General features: G+C 34.3%; 1 protein-coding gene across 1 annotated transcript; it reads right to left on the reverse strand.

The window, feature by feature from the left end:
* Positions 1-12,588: 12,588 nt before the first annotated feature.
* LOC129093699 (V-set and immunoglobulin domain-containing protein 2-like) lies at positions 12,589-16,908 on the reverse strand. Its single transcript, XM_054601790.1, has 5 exons — positions 16,878-16,908; positions 16,036-16,302; positions 15,636-15,881; positions 14,339-14,482; positions 12,589-13,637 (listed from the first exon to the last, which is right to left on the reverse strand). The coding sequence occupies exons 1-5, from the start codon at positions 16,906-16,908 to the stop codon at positions 13,579-13,581; spliced, it is 747 nt and encodes a 248-aa protein (XP_054457765.1). The 3' UTR covers positions 12,589-13,578.
* Between the last annotated feature and the right edge of the window lie 590 nt (positions 16,909-17,498).

Here is a 17,498-nt window from a genome sequence, read left to right on the forward strand (position 1 = left end):
CGTCACACAGGGATTCCTGTCTTCTATTCACACACTGAAAACACACCTGAGTCAGCACGTTTCATTGACTATATTTAAACTACTATTTAAAACCTGCTGCATGATTAAATATAATTATTTAACAGCTGTTTAAATAAGATTAGATACAGAGTTAAACTCAGACGTGACCTCCCAAACACCAAATCAACACTTTCAAACATTCGATTTCTAACTTTTAAATTATTATAATAATATAATAATAGCTTTATTTATACAGCAGCTTTAAAAAAAAGAGTTTAAAAAGTGCTTTGCCAGACAAAGCAGAGAAAGTGAGGCAATAAAACAACAGAGAGCTCAACAATGAGGCCCAAACCCACAAAAATAGTACAATATTTAACACGGTAAAACAGATCGATAAGATAGAAATGAACAAAAAATAAATAAAATAATAAAATAAATAAAATAAATAAAATAAATAAAATAAATAAAATAAATAAAATAAAATAAAATAAATAAAATAAATAAAATAAATAAAATAAATAAAAAAATAAATAAAATAATTTAGTAAAACCAATAATAAAATCAAGCATTAAAAGCGATGACATCACTTAAAATCCTGTCTGTAAAAATGGGTTTTACGAAGTGATTTAAAAGAAATGAGCTCTTCAAACATCACAAAGGAGCTCTTATGTCCCTAAAACAAAAATCCCTGAAAATTTTGCTAGAAGCTCCGGCTCATCCACTCATCTGGTTTCATGTGAGATGATACTGTGAACAGAAAATAAACCCTTGGGGAAGAACCTATATCTTGTGACTGTCATCACCACCAGAAAAAATAACTCATTATAAAACCAGCTCTCTCCTTTGTAAGTCAGTTATAACTAATGTTTTTATACCTCCTTAAAAATGAGTTGTCATTTTTGTTTTTTTAACCTGAATGTCTCGACATCTGTTGTGAAATGTTTAGTTCTGATTAAATATGTCTGGATGAATTGTGATCATTTAAATGATCCTCTTGTCATCAGGTCAGAATTACATTTCGTCCAATACTTTTGTTTTATGACCAAATACTTTTAGAACCTATAACATAAGTCTTATTAGAAATATTAAACAAACTGAAGAGAAGGTAATGTTACAGCTTTATCCTTTCAGACCCACATAAGAAGGGTGTAATATATTCCCAGTTCTCTCATAAACATCAGAATGAAGCAACAACATGTTTGAGTTCTACAAAGTTCAGATCCATGAATCACAACTGATTTAAAGCATTTAAAAACAGTCAAAGTGGGGACACCTGCTGAACAATCCTTGCTATTACATCTCATCAATAAAGGATCGAATGCTCATAAAGGATTTTTTCTTTTTTAGAGATACTGTTCTCACTTTGTTTTTAATGCAGTGACAAAAGATACATATGATGGTCTTATAGAATATGATGCATTGATGTAGATTAAACCAATTAAAAACATGCAACATTGACATTAATGCAGCAGAAATATGAATGGATATTAACCCTAACCCTAGCGGATATATGTCATGTTGTCATTTGTTTATGTTGTTTAAATAAACATTTTTAAAGGTGCAGCTTTAAATTACCACAGAAATCCGTCTGAGTTTCTGCCTTTCAATTATTAATCATTGATGCGTGTGGGAAAATATTTAACCTGACATCATGAATGTTTTTAGCAACACAAAGTATTTATGTGAACAATAAAACAGGTACTTCCTGATTCCTTCACTCTACGTCACCCAGAGAGTCCCTTTGTTCTGTTTACACACCTAGTGAGACAGCACTTACGCTTCATCGACTTCTTTCTTTAAAAAAAGAGTTTAAAAAGTGCTTTGACAGACAAAGCAGAGAAAAGTGAGACAATAAAACAACAGAGAGCTCAACAATGAGGCCCAAACCACGAAACATAGTACAATATTTAACACGGTAAAAAAGATCCATAAGATAGAAATTAACTAACAAATAAAAAAATAAAAGAAAAAAAGAAAGAAAGAAAATAAAAGAAAAATATACAAATTTAAAAATTTAAAAATTTAAAAATTTAAAAAAAAAAAAAATAAATAATAATGATGAAATAAATATGTCTCTTTGTAGTCCTATTGTATCTCTTTGTAGTTCGTTTGGTCTCTTTGCATGTACATGCTGCAGCAATCAGTTTTCCTAGTGTTGCAAATGGGCTGCAACAGCATGTCGTGCAAATAAAAAAATATATAATAAAAAAAAATCTTAATAAATAAATAAATAAATAAATAAAAATAAATAAATAAATAAATAAATAAATAAATAAATAAATAAATAAATAAATATCTGGTTGGAGAAGTTGAGTGAACTCCACATAAAAGCAAATGATGCGTTCAGGTGTAACCAAAGTTAAAGGAATGTGAGCTTTCACAGCGACTTCACAGCTTCAGCATCAAGTGCATAAAAGTGCAGAAGTGTCTTTTTATGTTTTACTATGTTCATTAAGCGTACGATTAAAAACGTACAACATGTTTTGGAAGTAAACATGTTGATTATGACTCTTTAGACGAGACTGAAGAAGCTGTTCACAGAGCTGACGCTGAAAACATCATTCCCATCTCCGACTGTTCATGGATTTTAAAGATAACTTTTCATTTGATACTTTGAAAAGTATTTTCCTAAAGTAAAAAGTCTTGAATGCATGACTTTTACTTCTAGTGGAGTATTTTCACAGTGTGGTGTAAGTACTTTTACTTGTGTGGGATTTAATGACATCTAGTGTTCAGGTATTAGATTACATCCTTCCCTTTGCAAGTGTGTTTAAAAATCTCATTCATATTCTCTGTGGTATCATTACTTCCTGACATTTGGCTGAACTGACTGAGAGTCAACACATCGATGTGAGCAGTGAACTGATCAATCGATAGCTTTACTTTAAGTACTTTCAGTACATTCAGCCGATACATTTGGTTTTTTTACTTCAGTAAGTTTTGAATGCAGGACTTTCCCTGTCAGTGGAGTATTTTCACAGTGTGGTATTAGTACTTTTTACTGCAGTAAAGGATCAGAATACATTCCGATCACACTCCTGTTCTCTCCCTGTGGATTTACTTTACTAAGGTACAGTAAATACTCTTAATAATACTCTTATTTGTTTACTTTTTACCATAGTTTATTGACATTTCTATTTTTGAAATATGTCTTTATTATTGCACTGTTTGTTATTTACTGCACGCTGAGCCAGATTCCTTGTTTGTGTAAAAAACATAGTGATTAACTGAATGAATCAATAACAATAATAATAGTAATAATAATAATAATGGTAATAATAATAATAGTAATAATACTAGTAATAATAATAATAGTAATAATACTAGTAATAATAACAACAATAATAATAATACTAAAAATAATAATAATAATAATAGTAATAATAATAGTAATAATAACAATAATAATAATAATAATAATAATAATAATAATAATAATAATAATAATAATAATAATAATAATACTAGTAATAATAATAATAATAATAATAATACTAGTAATAATAACAACAATAATAATAATAATAATAATAATAGTAATAATAATAATAATAATAATAATAATAATAATAATAATAATAATAATAATAATAATAATAATAATAATAATAATAATAATAATAATAATAATAATAATAATAATAATAATAATAATACTACAACTAATAATAATAATAATAATAACAACAACAACAACAACAATAATAATAATAATAATAATAATAATAATAATAATAATAATAATAATAATAATAATATTTTATTTATAGAGCGCTGTTTAAGGATCTCAAAGACACTTTACAAACATTAAAATCATCATAAAAAGCTACACAATAAAAACATAGAACACATTAAACACTTCCCCCTCTTCACAGACGGTCCTGTTTTACAAGGAAGTGAAAGAGTCCAGATTAACATTACACTGACTGACTGACTGACTGTTCAGCTTTGTAAAGACAGAATATATCTTTTTGCTTTTTGGCAGTTGAGTAAACCAGAATTGAGACTTGTGGCTTTAAAGTTTTGAGCTTTTCTTTGTATTTCCATTTCAATTGTTCCATTTGTCCAGACAGCCTCACATTCCTCAGGTGTGAGAGGCTGTTAAGAACGAAAGTGAATGTGTCTTTAACTGCGCAGGAACAAAACAAATCGCACTTTCTCTAGATATATATTATATTTTCTACAGATATTTCACTTTTTCTGTTCATCCTTTTTGACTGTGACCCGTCGATGCAGCGATGAAGTTCAAAACTGGATTTATTGGACTGATCGGATTCTTTCTTTTCATTCTTCTCATCAAACACGCCTCAGGTAGATAATTACTCATTTTAATTCTATCATAATTCAGAATGTACCATCACAGGATTCATGTTCTTATTGATCACCATCATGTTTCTTGGTTGGGGTTTGGTGCCATCAGGAGCACAAACTCTCACTTATCAAACTTCCTATTTTTCATTTTTATAGTTAATGATTGTTTTTGTTTTTCCTGTTGATTTATCACTAATCACTGCTATTGGGTTTGGATTGTCCATCCACCAGAATGAGAGAAGAGAGGAGTTGATAACAAAGTTGATGAGACAGTTTGTGGTAAATATACAAATACATTATTGATCATAAAGTAATCAGGAAACATGATTAAAGGGATCAGTGTATTATGTTATATTTTATATCACTACTGTCGAGCATCTAGCAGCTGAAGAGATAATAATATTTATCTGAAGCAATGTCCTACTTTGCTTTGTCTCAGATTTAAGTTTCATTCTTAAGATTTTAATATATGTTTGATTTAAAATGGCATCACTTTAAGACTCAAAATGGCCGACATCATCGACTCTCAGTCACTCCATGTCATTTAAATGATATCCATGTTATAGTGATAGCCTACACATTTATATTTTTAATTATTATTTATTATTAAGGTTACAGTCCAAATAAAACTGAGGTGTAGTCTATTGGTATTCTCTTTTACTTCCTTCTCTTTGTCTACATTGCTAATCTCAAATTCTTGGGATTGCTCAAATGAAGCACCACGATATTCTCCTAATAGGAAGTGAAAAAGCTATCGTCATGATTGTTCCATGTCCTGTTTTTGTCTTTTTCCCCCACAGGGCCAGAGCTAAGAGAGAAGCGCTGTAAGTGAAGTGCTTTCCCTCATAATGTTTATGAATGTAACTCCTCCTGTCATTCCTACACGGCACTGCTGCATCTTTAAAAGAGTCAGATGTTAAAAGTCTTCAAGTTCAACAATGTTTTTGTCATATTCTATAGTTACAAATTGTTAAATGTGGGTATAAAATGGAATATATATATATATATATAAGATCAAATACAATTTAATATAATATAAATACCAATATTGAGTATCCACCAGATTATGAGACAATTATGAGACAATCAAAGAGACAGTTTGTGTGTCTTTGTGGTCGTGTTTTGTCCCGTTGTTCATTTTGTTTTTCTCTGTGGTTGTAGCCACTTTTTATAGTTCTTTTGTGTCTCTTTTTGTGGGTCGTTTTAGTCATTTTATATCTCTTTTTCTTTTTACTAGCTGTTTTGTGTCTTTTTGTAGTCGTGTTTTTGCCTCTTTGTGGTCAATTTGTGTCTCTTTGTATTCTTTCTTTGTCTCTTAGTAGAAATTTTGTTTCACTCGGGGTTGCGGCCCCTTTTTTATTAGTCGTTTGTGTCTCTTTGTGGTCTTTTTGTCTCTTTGTATTCTTTCTTTGTCTCTTAGTAGAAATTTGTTTTGCAGCCCCTTTTTTAGTCGCAAGTCCCGTTTGGTCTTTTTGTGTCTCTTTGTAAACTTTTAAAGTCCCTTTGTGGTCATTTTGTTTGTCTCTGTGGTTGGTCAAGACTAATTTCCAATTTTGCTTATAATCCTTTCCAAGTGAAAATAGGAAAATAATTTCCAACACTTGTTAACCAATGAGCAGGTGTTCTATTTATAGCTCGTCCCACTAAATGGAAAAAGGAAAGAAAACAGTTCTGAACAAACCAAAAAAATCATCCTATGATAAATAGAGGAATCTTTCTCCACTTCATGATATATGTTTTGACCCCTTTTGAGTTATATATCACCAGGTAAAGGCTTTTTCTTGTGTCCTGTCACAGCAAATGAAGATGTGCCAAATTGCCCAAAAAGAGTTATTGCAAAAGTTGGCAGCGACGTAACTTTGGACTGTCAACTTGAGGATCAACGTGATTTGACGTTCAAAACTGTTGCATGGAAATTCAACGGCGGCATTGTCCTGGTTTACAGAAGCAGATATGTTTCTGCTGATGATCAGGCAACACAATTCAGAGGCAGAGCATCTGAAGACACCAAATGGAATCCTACCAAAGGGAATCTTGCAGTGAAACTCTCATCAGTCAGCATAAACGATGCTGGAGAATACAACTGCTATGTTGGAAAAAAAAAGAAAACTCCTGCTCAACAATACTCGACATTATCCCGGGTAACTCACATTTTTATAACATTATAACATTTAAGTAGATAAAAATTGTAGTAATAGGCAAACTGTAAATTACAAACACAAACACATAAATTAAAAAACCCAATGCTGAAAATGAACATAACAGTAATTAGCTGACATCGAAAATCACAGCACGTTTCGAATCATTGGTACAAAGTGCTGAAACAAAAATACCATAAACAAGAATGAAATGATTATAACTATTGACTGTAATATGCAAACAATCATTTGAGTCAGTTAAAAGTGTGTTTTTTACCCTTGATTGCACAGGCAAATGTTAACCCATATAAACATTGATACATGTCCTCAAATCCATATGGCCACATAGGTTGTTTGTTCCACTTATGTTTTTTTGAAACACCGCCTCCGAAACAAAAAACCTAAGACAAAAACTAAGTGATTTAGGTGAAGGACAAACTTTGTGGTTGGGCCCAGAATAACTACGTAAGACACATATGGAAGTGACAAACTGACTTAAACTGACGTGATGACACAAAATGCTCACGAGACATAACGGATGAACAACTTGAACTAACTCAAAGTTGACTTTTGGTTTCATGTCCTGTTTTTGTCTTTTTCCCCCACAGGGCCAGAGCTAAGAGAGAAGCATTGTAAGTGAAACAAGTGCTTTCCCTCATAATGTTTATGAATGTAACTCCTCCTGTCATTCCTACACGGCACTGCTGAATCTTTAAAAGAGTCAGATGTTAAAAGTCTTCAAGTTCAACAATGTTTTTGTCATATTCTATAGTTACAAATTGTTAAATGTGGGTATAAAATGGAATATATATATATATATAAGATCAAATACAATTTAATATAATATAAATACCAATATTGAGTATCCACCAGATTATGAGACAATTATGAGACAATCAAAGAGACAGTTTGTGTGTCTTTGTGGTCGTGTTTTGTCTCGTTGTGGTCATTTTGTTTTTCTCTGTGGTTGTAGCCACTTTTTATAGTTCTTTTGTGTCTCTTTTTGTGGGTCGTTTTAGTCATTTTATATCTCTTTTTCTTTTTACTAGCTGTTTTGTGTCTTTTTGTAGTCGTGTTTTTGCCTCTTTGTGGTCAATTTGTGTCTCTTTGTATTCTTTCTTTGTCTCTTAGTAGAAATTTTGTTTCACTCGGGGGTTGCGGCCCCTTTTTTATTAGTCGTTTTGTGTCTCTTTGTGGTCTTTTTGTCTCTTTGTATTCTTTCTTTGTCTCTTAGTAGAAATTTGTTTTGCAGCCCCTTTTTTAGTCGCTGTTTTGTGTCTCTTTGTGGTCTTTTTGTGTCTCTTTGTAAACTTTTAAAGTCCCTTTGTGGTCATTTTGTTTGTCTCTGTGGTTGGTCAAGACTCCAAATATAGCGAATTTTGCTTATAATCCTTTCCAAGTGAAAATAGGAAAATAATTTCCAACACTTGTTAACCAATGAGCAGGTGTTCTATTTATAGCTCGTCCCACTAAATGGAAAAAGGAAAGAAAACAGTTCTGAACAAACCAAAAAAATCATCCTATGATAAATAGAGGAATCTTTCTCCACTTCATGATATATGTTTTGACCCCTTTTGAGTTATATATCACCAGGTAAAGGCTTTTTCTTGTGTCCTGTCACAGCAAATGAAGATGTGCCAAATTGCCCAAAAAGAGTTATTGCAAAAGTTGGCAGCGACGTAACTTTGGACTGTCAATTTGAGGATCAACGTGATGTGACGGACAAAAGTGTTGTATGGAAATTCAACGGCAGCATTGTCCTGGTTTACAAAAGCAGAGGTGTTTCTGATGTTGATCAGGCAACACAATTCAAAGGCAGAGCATCTAAAGACACCAAATGGAATCCTACCAAAGGGAATCTTGCAGTGAAACTCTCACCAGTCAGCATAACAGATGCTGGAGAATACAGCTGCTATGTTGGGAAAGAAAATGAAGACTCCTGCTCAACAATACTCGACATTAACTGTAACTCACATTTTTATAACATTATAACATTTAAGTAGATAAAAATTGTAGTAATAGGCAAACTGTAAATTACAAACACAAACACATAAATTAAAAAACCCAATGCTGAAAATGAACATAACAGTAATTAGCTGACATCGAAAATCACAGCACGTTTCGAATCATTGGTACAAAGTGCTGAAACAAAAATACCATAAACAAGAATGAAATGATTATAACTATTGACTGTAATATGCAAACAATCATTTGAGTCAGTTAAAAGTGTGTTTTTTACCCTTGATTGCACAGGCAAATGTTAACCCATATAAACATTGATACATGTCCTCAAATCCATATGGCCACATAGGTTGTTTGTTCCACTTATGTTTTTTTGAAACACCGCCTCCGAAACAAAAAACCTAAGACAAAAACTAAGTGATTTAGGTGAAGGACAAACTTTGTGGTTGGGCCCAGAATAACTACGTAAGACACATATGGAAGTGACAAACTGACTTAAACTGACGTGATGACACAAAGTGCTCACGAGACATAACGGATGTACAACTTGAACTAACTCAAAGTTGACTTTTGGTTTGACACGGGACACTAACAGAGGTCTCCTGGGTGAAAGTCCCTGCCAGCCTGTCCTCACAACATATATGGACTTTTTGCTATTCAAACAGTTTTTTTAAACTACGTCACCTGACTTCCTGGTTTGCTCCAGTCATAATTACCACTAGAGTTGGACTCCTAAGTGAACGGAAATATAATTACCTGCAGTGCAAACAACCTATGCGGTCGTATTTTTCAGGAGAACAGAGGTCCGGTTAAAGAAAAACACAGAGTACATCAAGTCCTTGTCAAAATGAAAACTAAAAGCTTGGAGTAAAAATGGTATTTTTTTTTCAGATAATTTCTCGGACGATTCTGCAAAGCGGGCCGGATCTGTAAGTTAAAACACAGAAATGCCAGAAAACTAAGACCTACATACATTTTTATTCCCACACTGTATTTGTCCCATGTACCCTTTAAATAATATTCTGCTGGTTTACCTAATTTGTAGCACTGTAATATCAAATTGAAGTCTTTTTTTTTTGGACTGCAGCAATCACAACATTATATCTCTGTAACTTTAGGATATACCTGCAGATATTGAGGTGTTCAGTAGTAAAGTATTAAGGTTATAGACATGCGGTGATATAAATATCATAAATACAAGCTAAAGGACACATAACACACACATGGTCAAACCTAACCTTTAAATAAGATCCTGTGTGCTAACAAGTTCACCATGTCAACTTTAAATGGGATGATATGGCAAAGTTGTGTTGAGGACAGGTTTGTGTATTCATCCAGATTATTTCTTTATTGTCTTTTTGTAACTGCGAAACACTTTACAACCAAAATGAACAATTTAGAAGGTTGGTTCAGTATTTTCAGGCTGGTTTAGTGGATTTCTTACGAGCTGATTATTCTGATATATTAGGAGAATATTCACAATATGTCTAAATTTGCATTGAGCTTGAGCAGGAGAAGCGGGTGCAAAAAATTGATGGATGAATTATCTTATTCCACAGTGAAAAACTGTATTATTTTTTACATTTTTCCTCTATTCTTTCAGAATGCTGTGGCTACGTATTGTACTGTCTCGATGGTCGTGACAGTACTGGTTACAGCTAGATTGCTGTCTACCTTTCCATATTTCTGAAAAAATATGGACGGTCTGGATTGATATGGATATGAAGGATTTGTAAGTCACACATCACACTCCTATATTTTAAATTCCTCAGTTCTAAAAAAACAAACAAACAAGAAAGTTTAAAATTCAACCAAACTGAGAGCAAAAAAAAAACCACACTACTATTTTATCATCTTTACGTGTGACGAGGGCTTATAGTTTATGTTATTCAACTGTACTGTACAATCTGTGTACTTTTGTTGATAAATTGTTTATTGGATAACATCCAAAGTGGCAGCAACGCTAAAATGACAGTTTTTTTTCTCGTTTTGGGCGGCGTATCTTAAAAAATACCCAAACACCAACGGCCATATTGACCACTTTACAGCCCGTTAGAACAGATTTTTACAAATAAATACTTTTAAACAGTTACGAACCAAATTCCACGATTTGAATTTGTTACTTCCTGTGGCTGACTGTTAGCAATTATTAAGTGTTAATAATAATAGAGGCACACTGTGAAGCAGTCACCTGGTGGCAGGTTGAACAAAAGGAAAAATAAGAGTCGTATTCTCGTTCCTGCCATCCAATAAACAAAATGTCAAAACGCACTATGAACCTTAAGTGCAGCTCTACTTCCTGGAATAAAACTACAGCCAGAAGATTACAAATTGCACTGTTAAATTATTTGTTTTTAACAATGTTCCAGTGTCAAAATGTCAAACATGATGAATATCATTGTTTTCCAATCTTACATTTTTGCTGGCGGCCATGTTTTCCATGAAGTAATTGTAGTGCAAACTTTTCCTCCAGAATTTCCAACAATGTGATCTAAAAAAGGCACTTTTTGTGTGTGTGTGTGTGTGTGTTGTGTGTGTGTGTGTGTGTGTGTGTGTGTGTGTGTGTGTGTGTGTGTGTGTGTTACCATCCTGTCTAGCTCTTTGTAACATCAGTTCTGACAAGCACTAAATCATAATGCAATATATTCATATAATATTAATATAATTGTACTGTACTCATTTTTTATTTGTTCCAACTTTACTTTAAAACTTTAACGTGCTCTTGATGCTTAAACAATAGTTGTTACTGTTAATATGCTTGAACATATACCTGATTTTTTTATGAACACATTTAATATAATTCAATGTTTCCTCCCTTAATATATTATATGACCTATATGTGTGCACACAGTGTGCATTTCTGGTCTCAGTCATTATTTAGTTTTTAGTTCCTTGAGATGCGAAAGATCATATTTGGCAAGTGTAGAAATATTTAAATACGGTTATAAACAGATTAGTTTTTTTAATGCAGAAACAGAAACAGGGTCAACTTTTTACATCTAAATCAGAGAGCAAATAGTTAAAAACACACGTTCAGTACTCACCAACAGCGGCGCACAGTGTTGTTATCGCCATACTGACTGACTGACTGGCTGACTGACTGACTGGCTGACTGACTGACTGACTGACTGACTGACTGACTGACTGACTGACTGACTGACTGACTGACTGACTGACTGGCTGACTGGATGCATTCTATCACACCTGAAGTCATAAAGGCCACAGCTTCCTGCTTTCTCTCGTCTTCTTTCACACTTTGAATGTGAACGTTTGTGTCTCTGGCCTCCTTTTCCTTTCATGAGGACCTAAATGTTTTTATCTACATTTGGTTGTCCAAGAGTCAAAAAGGTCACAGCTAACAAAATGTGGCATCATGAAGAGATATGAGCCCTTTTTAAAAAAAAAAAAACATGCCTACAAATAAAAGAAGTCAAACATTATCTGCTACCAGCTTCTAAAATGTGAGGATTTACTGCTTTTCTCTGTTGTTATTTACTGGAAATGTAGGGTTTTGGACTGTTTCTGTCTGATGAAATAAATATGATAATGATTCCAACAATGTGATCTAAAAAAGGCATTTTGGCTGCTGAAATGTTTGAATGTGATTCATTGTTTTTTTTATTTTTATATTTGTGTGGATTTTGATTAATGCCATACCAACCTTCTCAGGGGTAGAGTTGGTATCTCAGGACCTGTCTAATAAAATAATCTCCCTACTGTTAGTCTATGCATCCTCTGTTGTCTTTGTCTTTGTGTGTGTGTGTGTGCGTGTGTGTGTGTGTGTGTGTGTGTGTGTGTGTGTGTGTGTGTGTGTGTGTGTGTGTGTGTGTGTGTGTGTGTGTGTGTGTTACCATCCTGTCTAGCTCTTTGTAACATCAGTTCTGACAAGCACTAAATCATAATGCAATATATTCATATAATATTAATATAATTGTACTGTACTCATTTTTTATTTGTTCCAACTTTATTTTAAAACTTTAACGTGCTCTTGATGCTTAAACAATAGTTGTTACTGTTAATATGCTTGAACATATACCTGATTTTTAAAAGAATTCAATGTTTCCTCCCTTAATTAATTATAAGACCTGTATGTGTGTACACAGACAAGACAAGGTCTCAGTCATTTGCAAAATAAGACACTTCACCCTGGTATATGCTTATGAAAATGCTCTGTTCAAATTTAATTTAACTTAAAAGACAGATTTATTGTGAGATTTAGCCACAGAACACAACAGAGAGTAACTTCACTCAACAACCAAACCACAAGTTTCCATTCTCTCTTTGAAAAACATTCATTAATCTAAAAGTGCCAAAACATTGTTTATATGTTCCTAGTGCACTTACACTAAAAAAAAAAAAAAATCATTTAAAATCATTTTACAACATTGTCAGTTTTAATCTTTTCATTACACATGTCGTGTGCGTGGGTTTTAAAGAGGCACAATGTTTCCACTTCTCAGAAATAACACTGACCTGGTTTCAATATGAATTATCTCACCACAACTGACCTACACAGGAAAACCACTGACATTAAGTGCTAAGATGTCTGAGCTTTTCCTGTTTGTCATTCAAAGTAACATTTTATATTACAGCTAATGAAAGAAAAGAATAAAACACTAAAAGGCTATTTAAGATTTAAGTTATTTGTGTCATTTACTCAATTTTGAGTCAAGTTTTGAGTAAATTCTGGATGGATATGAAATGTCAAATGGAAAGATTCCAAACAAACAATTGACGGCTGGACTGAAGACTTGACACCTCATTATGTTTGCATAATGTAAACCACAAACAACCTCCACTTCCTTTTCACAGGCAGCAGCATTTTAAACAAGAATTTTGTTATTTGTAGCCTTAGCAGTGAAAAAATGTATTTATTGTCTATCTATTTACATTTTCATCTAAACAAGATGATAAGTGCAACAAGGGCATGCTTTACTTTCTTTATCAGCAACACTTTAGTCAAAATAAGGTCAGAGGTTCAGATAAAGTAAGGTGGATGTCTTCAGCTTTGAAGAACTCTTGAATTTGAAACATAACAAACACATCAAATATCATTTATAGTCAGATAATAAAACTGCTGGTGGTAAAAATGGATCTCTAGGACATCAAGTGGTGCCAGCTCCCAAAAAATGCTGAATTTATTTTCCATTTTTACCTGTTTGTAGTTCTATACATCTATTTCCATGATGACATCGTTGCTTCCTCTTCTCTCTGCCACCGTCCGAGCTGTTGTGAACAGAAAAAGATTGAGTTTGTGTGAAAATAAACAGAAGGTTTTTTACTCAGATTAAAGGGAAAATTCACCTGATGTCAAGACAGTGTTGACAGTAAATCTAGTCCATAGAAGCAATAAATACCTTAGTGCGTGCTATATATATATATATAGCATATATATATATTGACCCAGAAAACTGCCCAAAAATCTGTTGAGATTGCAAAAAAGTACTGATTATTTTAGCTTGGATTTCTCTGGGTAGCCAGGGGTCGCAGAAAAAGGACTTTGTTGCTCGCTTCACTTGTCTTGCAAACTGCATTGATTTCTAACAGCGAGAATGGCATCCAAAAATACGAGTGCAGTGGATGTTATGGAGGAGTTTTGTCTGGCTCTGGTATTCAGCCATATTTATTCGGGCCAGAGTATACGGCCAAAGAAATGCAGCAGACAGAAAATTCTGGCTCTGAAATGATACGTTATGCAGATGACACTGGAGTGTCTTCAGCTGATTGTTTCTCATGAGTTTTGAGTTTTAAATCAAAGTTTTTGCAAAATTTTACTCTGAAATCTAGAGAGATTTTGTAGTAAACAACCGTAAAATGTTTTCAGGAACCAAGCAAGCTAACTGATAGCATAGCTACCTACCGACACTGTTTTGTGGCTATAGCATGATTTAATCCGTTCCCTTGGACACATGCTGGAGGGTGCTTACCTCTGTTCCTGTCTCTGTATATGAGTCCCAGTAGGATGGTGGACAGCAGGTAAGGGGCTCCCACCAACAGGTGACACATCAGTCTGGAGACAGAGAATGAACAGGAAGCTGTGGGTGGAGCTGAAGATGAAGGTGGAGGAGAACCTGTGGAGATAAAATAACTCTTACCCACTGTGATCAAAGACAATGTGAAGAAAAACTGAACCAATAAGTAAAAGAAACTCAGTGTTTTCCTCATTCATAATTAAAGTCATTGATATCGAAATGTTTTCTTTCAATTATGACTTTGCCTCATTGATGTCTTAATGTGAAAACTATGTATCTAGCTAATGTGATCTCATCCCTATTTGTCTTATTTTGCCACTTGGGGAGACACTTTAGCGTTGTATCTTAACACAGAAGGTGCCCACATGATCACAGGAGCAATATACAAAATTCTGAGGATTAATTTACATAGCAAAGTAGTTGCTATGTAAATTAATCCTCATTAATTCTCTGCTCATATGGCCTGAGCAGAGAATAAGGTCACACTCCCTCTGTGTAGGTAGACATCAGAGCCTCTCTTTGCTTTGTTGCGCTGAGAAGCTATCAAAATGCCCCCAATCTCAATTCTTGCACCCTTAAAAATGCAATATGTGTCATGTAACCACCTGCTACAAACATATACCTCTACTACTGATCCATACAGTCTAAAATTACAGTCGTCAGTTATTTTAGAAAAGCCAACCACTAATTAACAGCTGCTGAAACTCTGAGAGCCAGTGAAAATAACACTGATCATTTATAATCTTCACGTGTTAAGTCGGCCTATAGTTTATGTTAGCCATCTGTGTGTTTGTGCCAGTAACCGGGACTCTAGGGTCCTCGTAGGTTTTCACCTCCCAGTGGAGTATTTCAAGTTGTTCTTTAAAAAGTGGTTGTAAACAAACGCAGGTATCTGGCCTTTTAATGTTGCCATTATGTTAAAAAACGACTACTACTACTTAGTTAGGTTTAGGACGGTCTTCTGGTTGAAAGTCTTTTCTGTTGGACTCATCCACCTCCCCTTCCGCCCACCATAGTGGTCTTTTTGGATATTATAAAGTACGTCACTTGCTCTGACTGTTGCTTAGTCACGTGGATTCATTAAATTTGCTCCCAGTTGACTTTCCATTGGCTTTATTTTCATGCTAAGCGACACAGACTATTCGTGTCCCTTTACACAAAACCAATAGGTTGCATCTAATGACTATTTCACAAACTGGCTTTTAACAGACTTCTTCTCCGTCAAATAGCAACTGTAGACCGTTTATCTCACCTTCAACATTCAGCCAGCTGCTGTATGACTTTCCAAATCCAGGGATGATGCAAATGTAGAGTCCTTCATCAGATTTGGAGGCTCTCTGAATGGTCATCTCTCCTGTGGCGCTGCTGCTGATGAGGCGGTTGTCTTTAAGGAAATTAAACGTGTGGTTTGGGGATCTCATCTCGGCTTGACATCGCAGAGTCACAGCAGCTCCCTCCGACACCGGGAGGGCCGGACTCAACAGGAGAACAGTGCTGTCTTTGGGAAAAGAAAACTCATTTTAAAGTCTTTATTTCCATTTCTGATATCACCCAAACTTTACTTTGTGGTTCAAAAACAACTCAGAGATGAAATTTTGATAAATGAAATACAGTTGAACATGAAACAGCATCACTTGTTTCCAGAGCGGTACCGATGATGGTGATGTTGATCCTGTTGCTCCTGATCCCGTCTCCAGACTCACACCAGTACAACCCAGTGTCGGACGGGTAAGTGTTTTGTAAGATGCAGGTGGAGCCTGAGGAGCTGGTGCCCCAGCCGGAGCCGCAGACTCTGACGCCGCCATCCGACGTCTTCCTCTTCACCTTCAGGCCGGTGGAGTTCAAATGGTCCTTGCAGCTCAGAGAGATGGTGTTGTACTTGAAGAACTGAGACCTGTCAGGGACGACCTGAATACAGGCTGAGGAGGGGAGGAGAGGAAGGGAGGAAAGAAGGAAGAGAGTGAGAAGGAATAGGAAGAGAGAAAGAGCGGAATGGGGGAGTGAGGGTTAGAATTAGAAAAAAAAGCGAATGAGAAACAAATTCATAAAAGAAAAGGACAGAAAGAAATGACAAAAGACCCCAATTCATATGAAAATCAGGAAGTAAAAAAAAAAAAGATGAAAGGTCAACAAAAAGCGAAGACAGGAGGAAGTAGAGAGAGAGCGCAACAAGAAACAAAAGTGTGACGAGAGTGGTGGAAAAGTGTGAAAAATGATGCAAGTACGACAAGTATACAAGGAGAAAAAAGTTTGAAAACAATAATCCAAAACGCAAAAAAGGAATAAAAATGGAAAAGAAATGTAAGAACAACAGCAGGACGAAAAATAAAAAGGTTAGAGAGATGAAAAAGAGGTAGGCAGCAAAAGAGAGATTGAGATAACGATACGAGAAAATACACAAATGAAATCAGGGATTGTTTAAATTCAAATAGTCAGCAGACTTGATAAAAGAGATTATATTCTACACAGTGAAAAGAAAAGAGTTTGTACTCACACATCATCAAGCAGAAAGGTGTTAACTGCATCCTGCCTCACCGCAGAGTGACGGAAAAAAAAGATTGCAGCACTTCCTCTGTCAGAAAACTCAACCCTCAACTACTCTGACTCTCCGTTAGGCGTCAAAGTAGCTGCTTGTGTGCAACACCTTAAACTATTCTTTACCTCCAAGTTGCACAAAAAACAACCTTGAATTTAAGCAGTCAAATTAAAGAATTGACTTAACTTAGAACCTGCATTCATGGATTTGGTTGCTGTAAACACAAAACTTGCATACATACCATTTATTTCGATAGATAATACAAATATAATAATAAAAACTACGGAGTTGCAAGTTGACTATAAGTGTGAATTTCTTCCATTGTGTCCACATTTTTGCCACTTTTCCTGGAGAATGAAAATCAAACCAACACTGAAGCAAAGACGACCAGATAAATCTCCAATCTGACCGATTGTAATGTCATTCTTTCATCAAGAAAACAACATATTTTAGAATTAATTTGACCTAATCAAATGTTTGCAAAGCTGACTGCAGGACTGCTAGATTAAATAAAATGAAAGCATAAATAAATGTATAATTCATTCACCAGGGATTAGTCTAGGACGGTTTTGTATTAAA

This window comes from Anoplopoma fimbria, chromosome 7 (genome assembly GCF_027596085.1).
Source record: "Anoplopoma fimbria isolate UVic2021 breed Golden Eagle Sablefish chromosome 7, Afim_UVic_2022, whole genome shotgun sequence".
NCBI classification, from domain to species: domain Eukaryota; kingdom Metazoa; phylum Chordata; class Actinopteri; order Perciformes; family Anoplopomatidae; genus Anoplopoma; species Anoplopoma fimbria.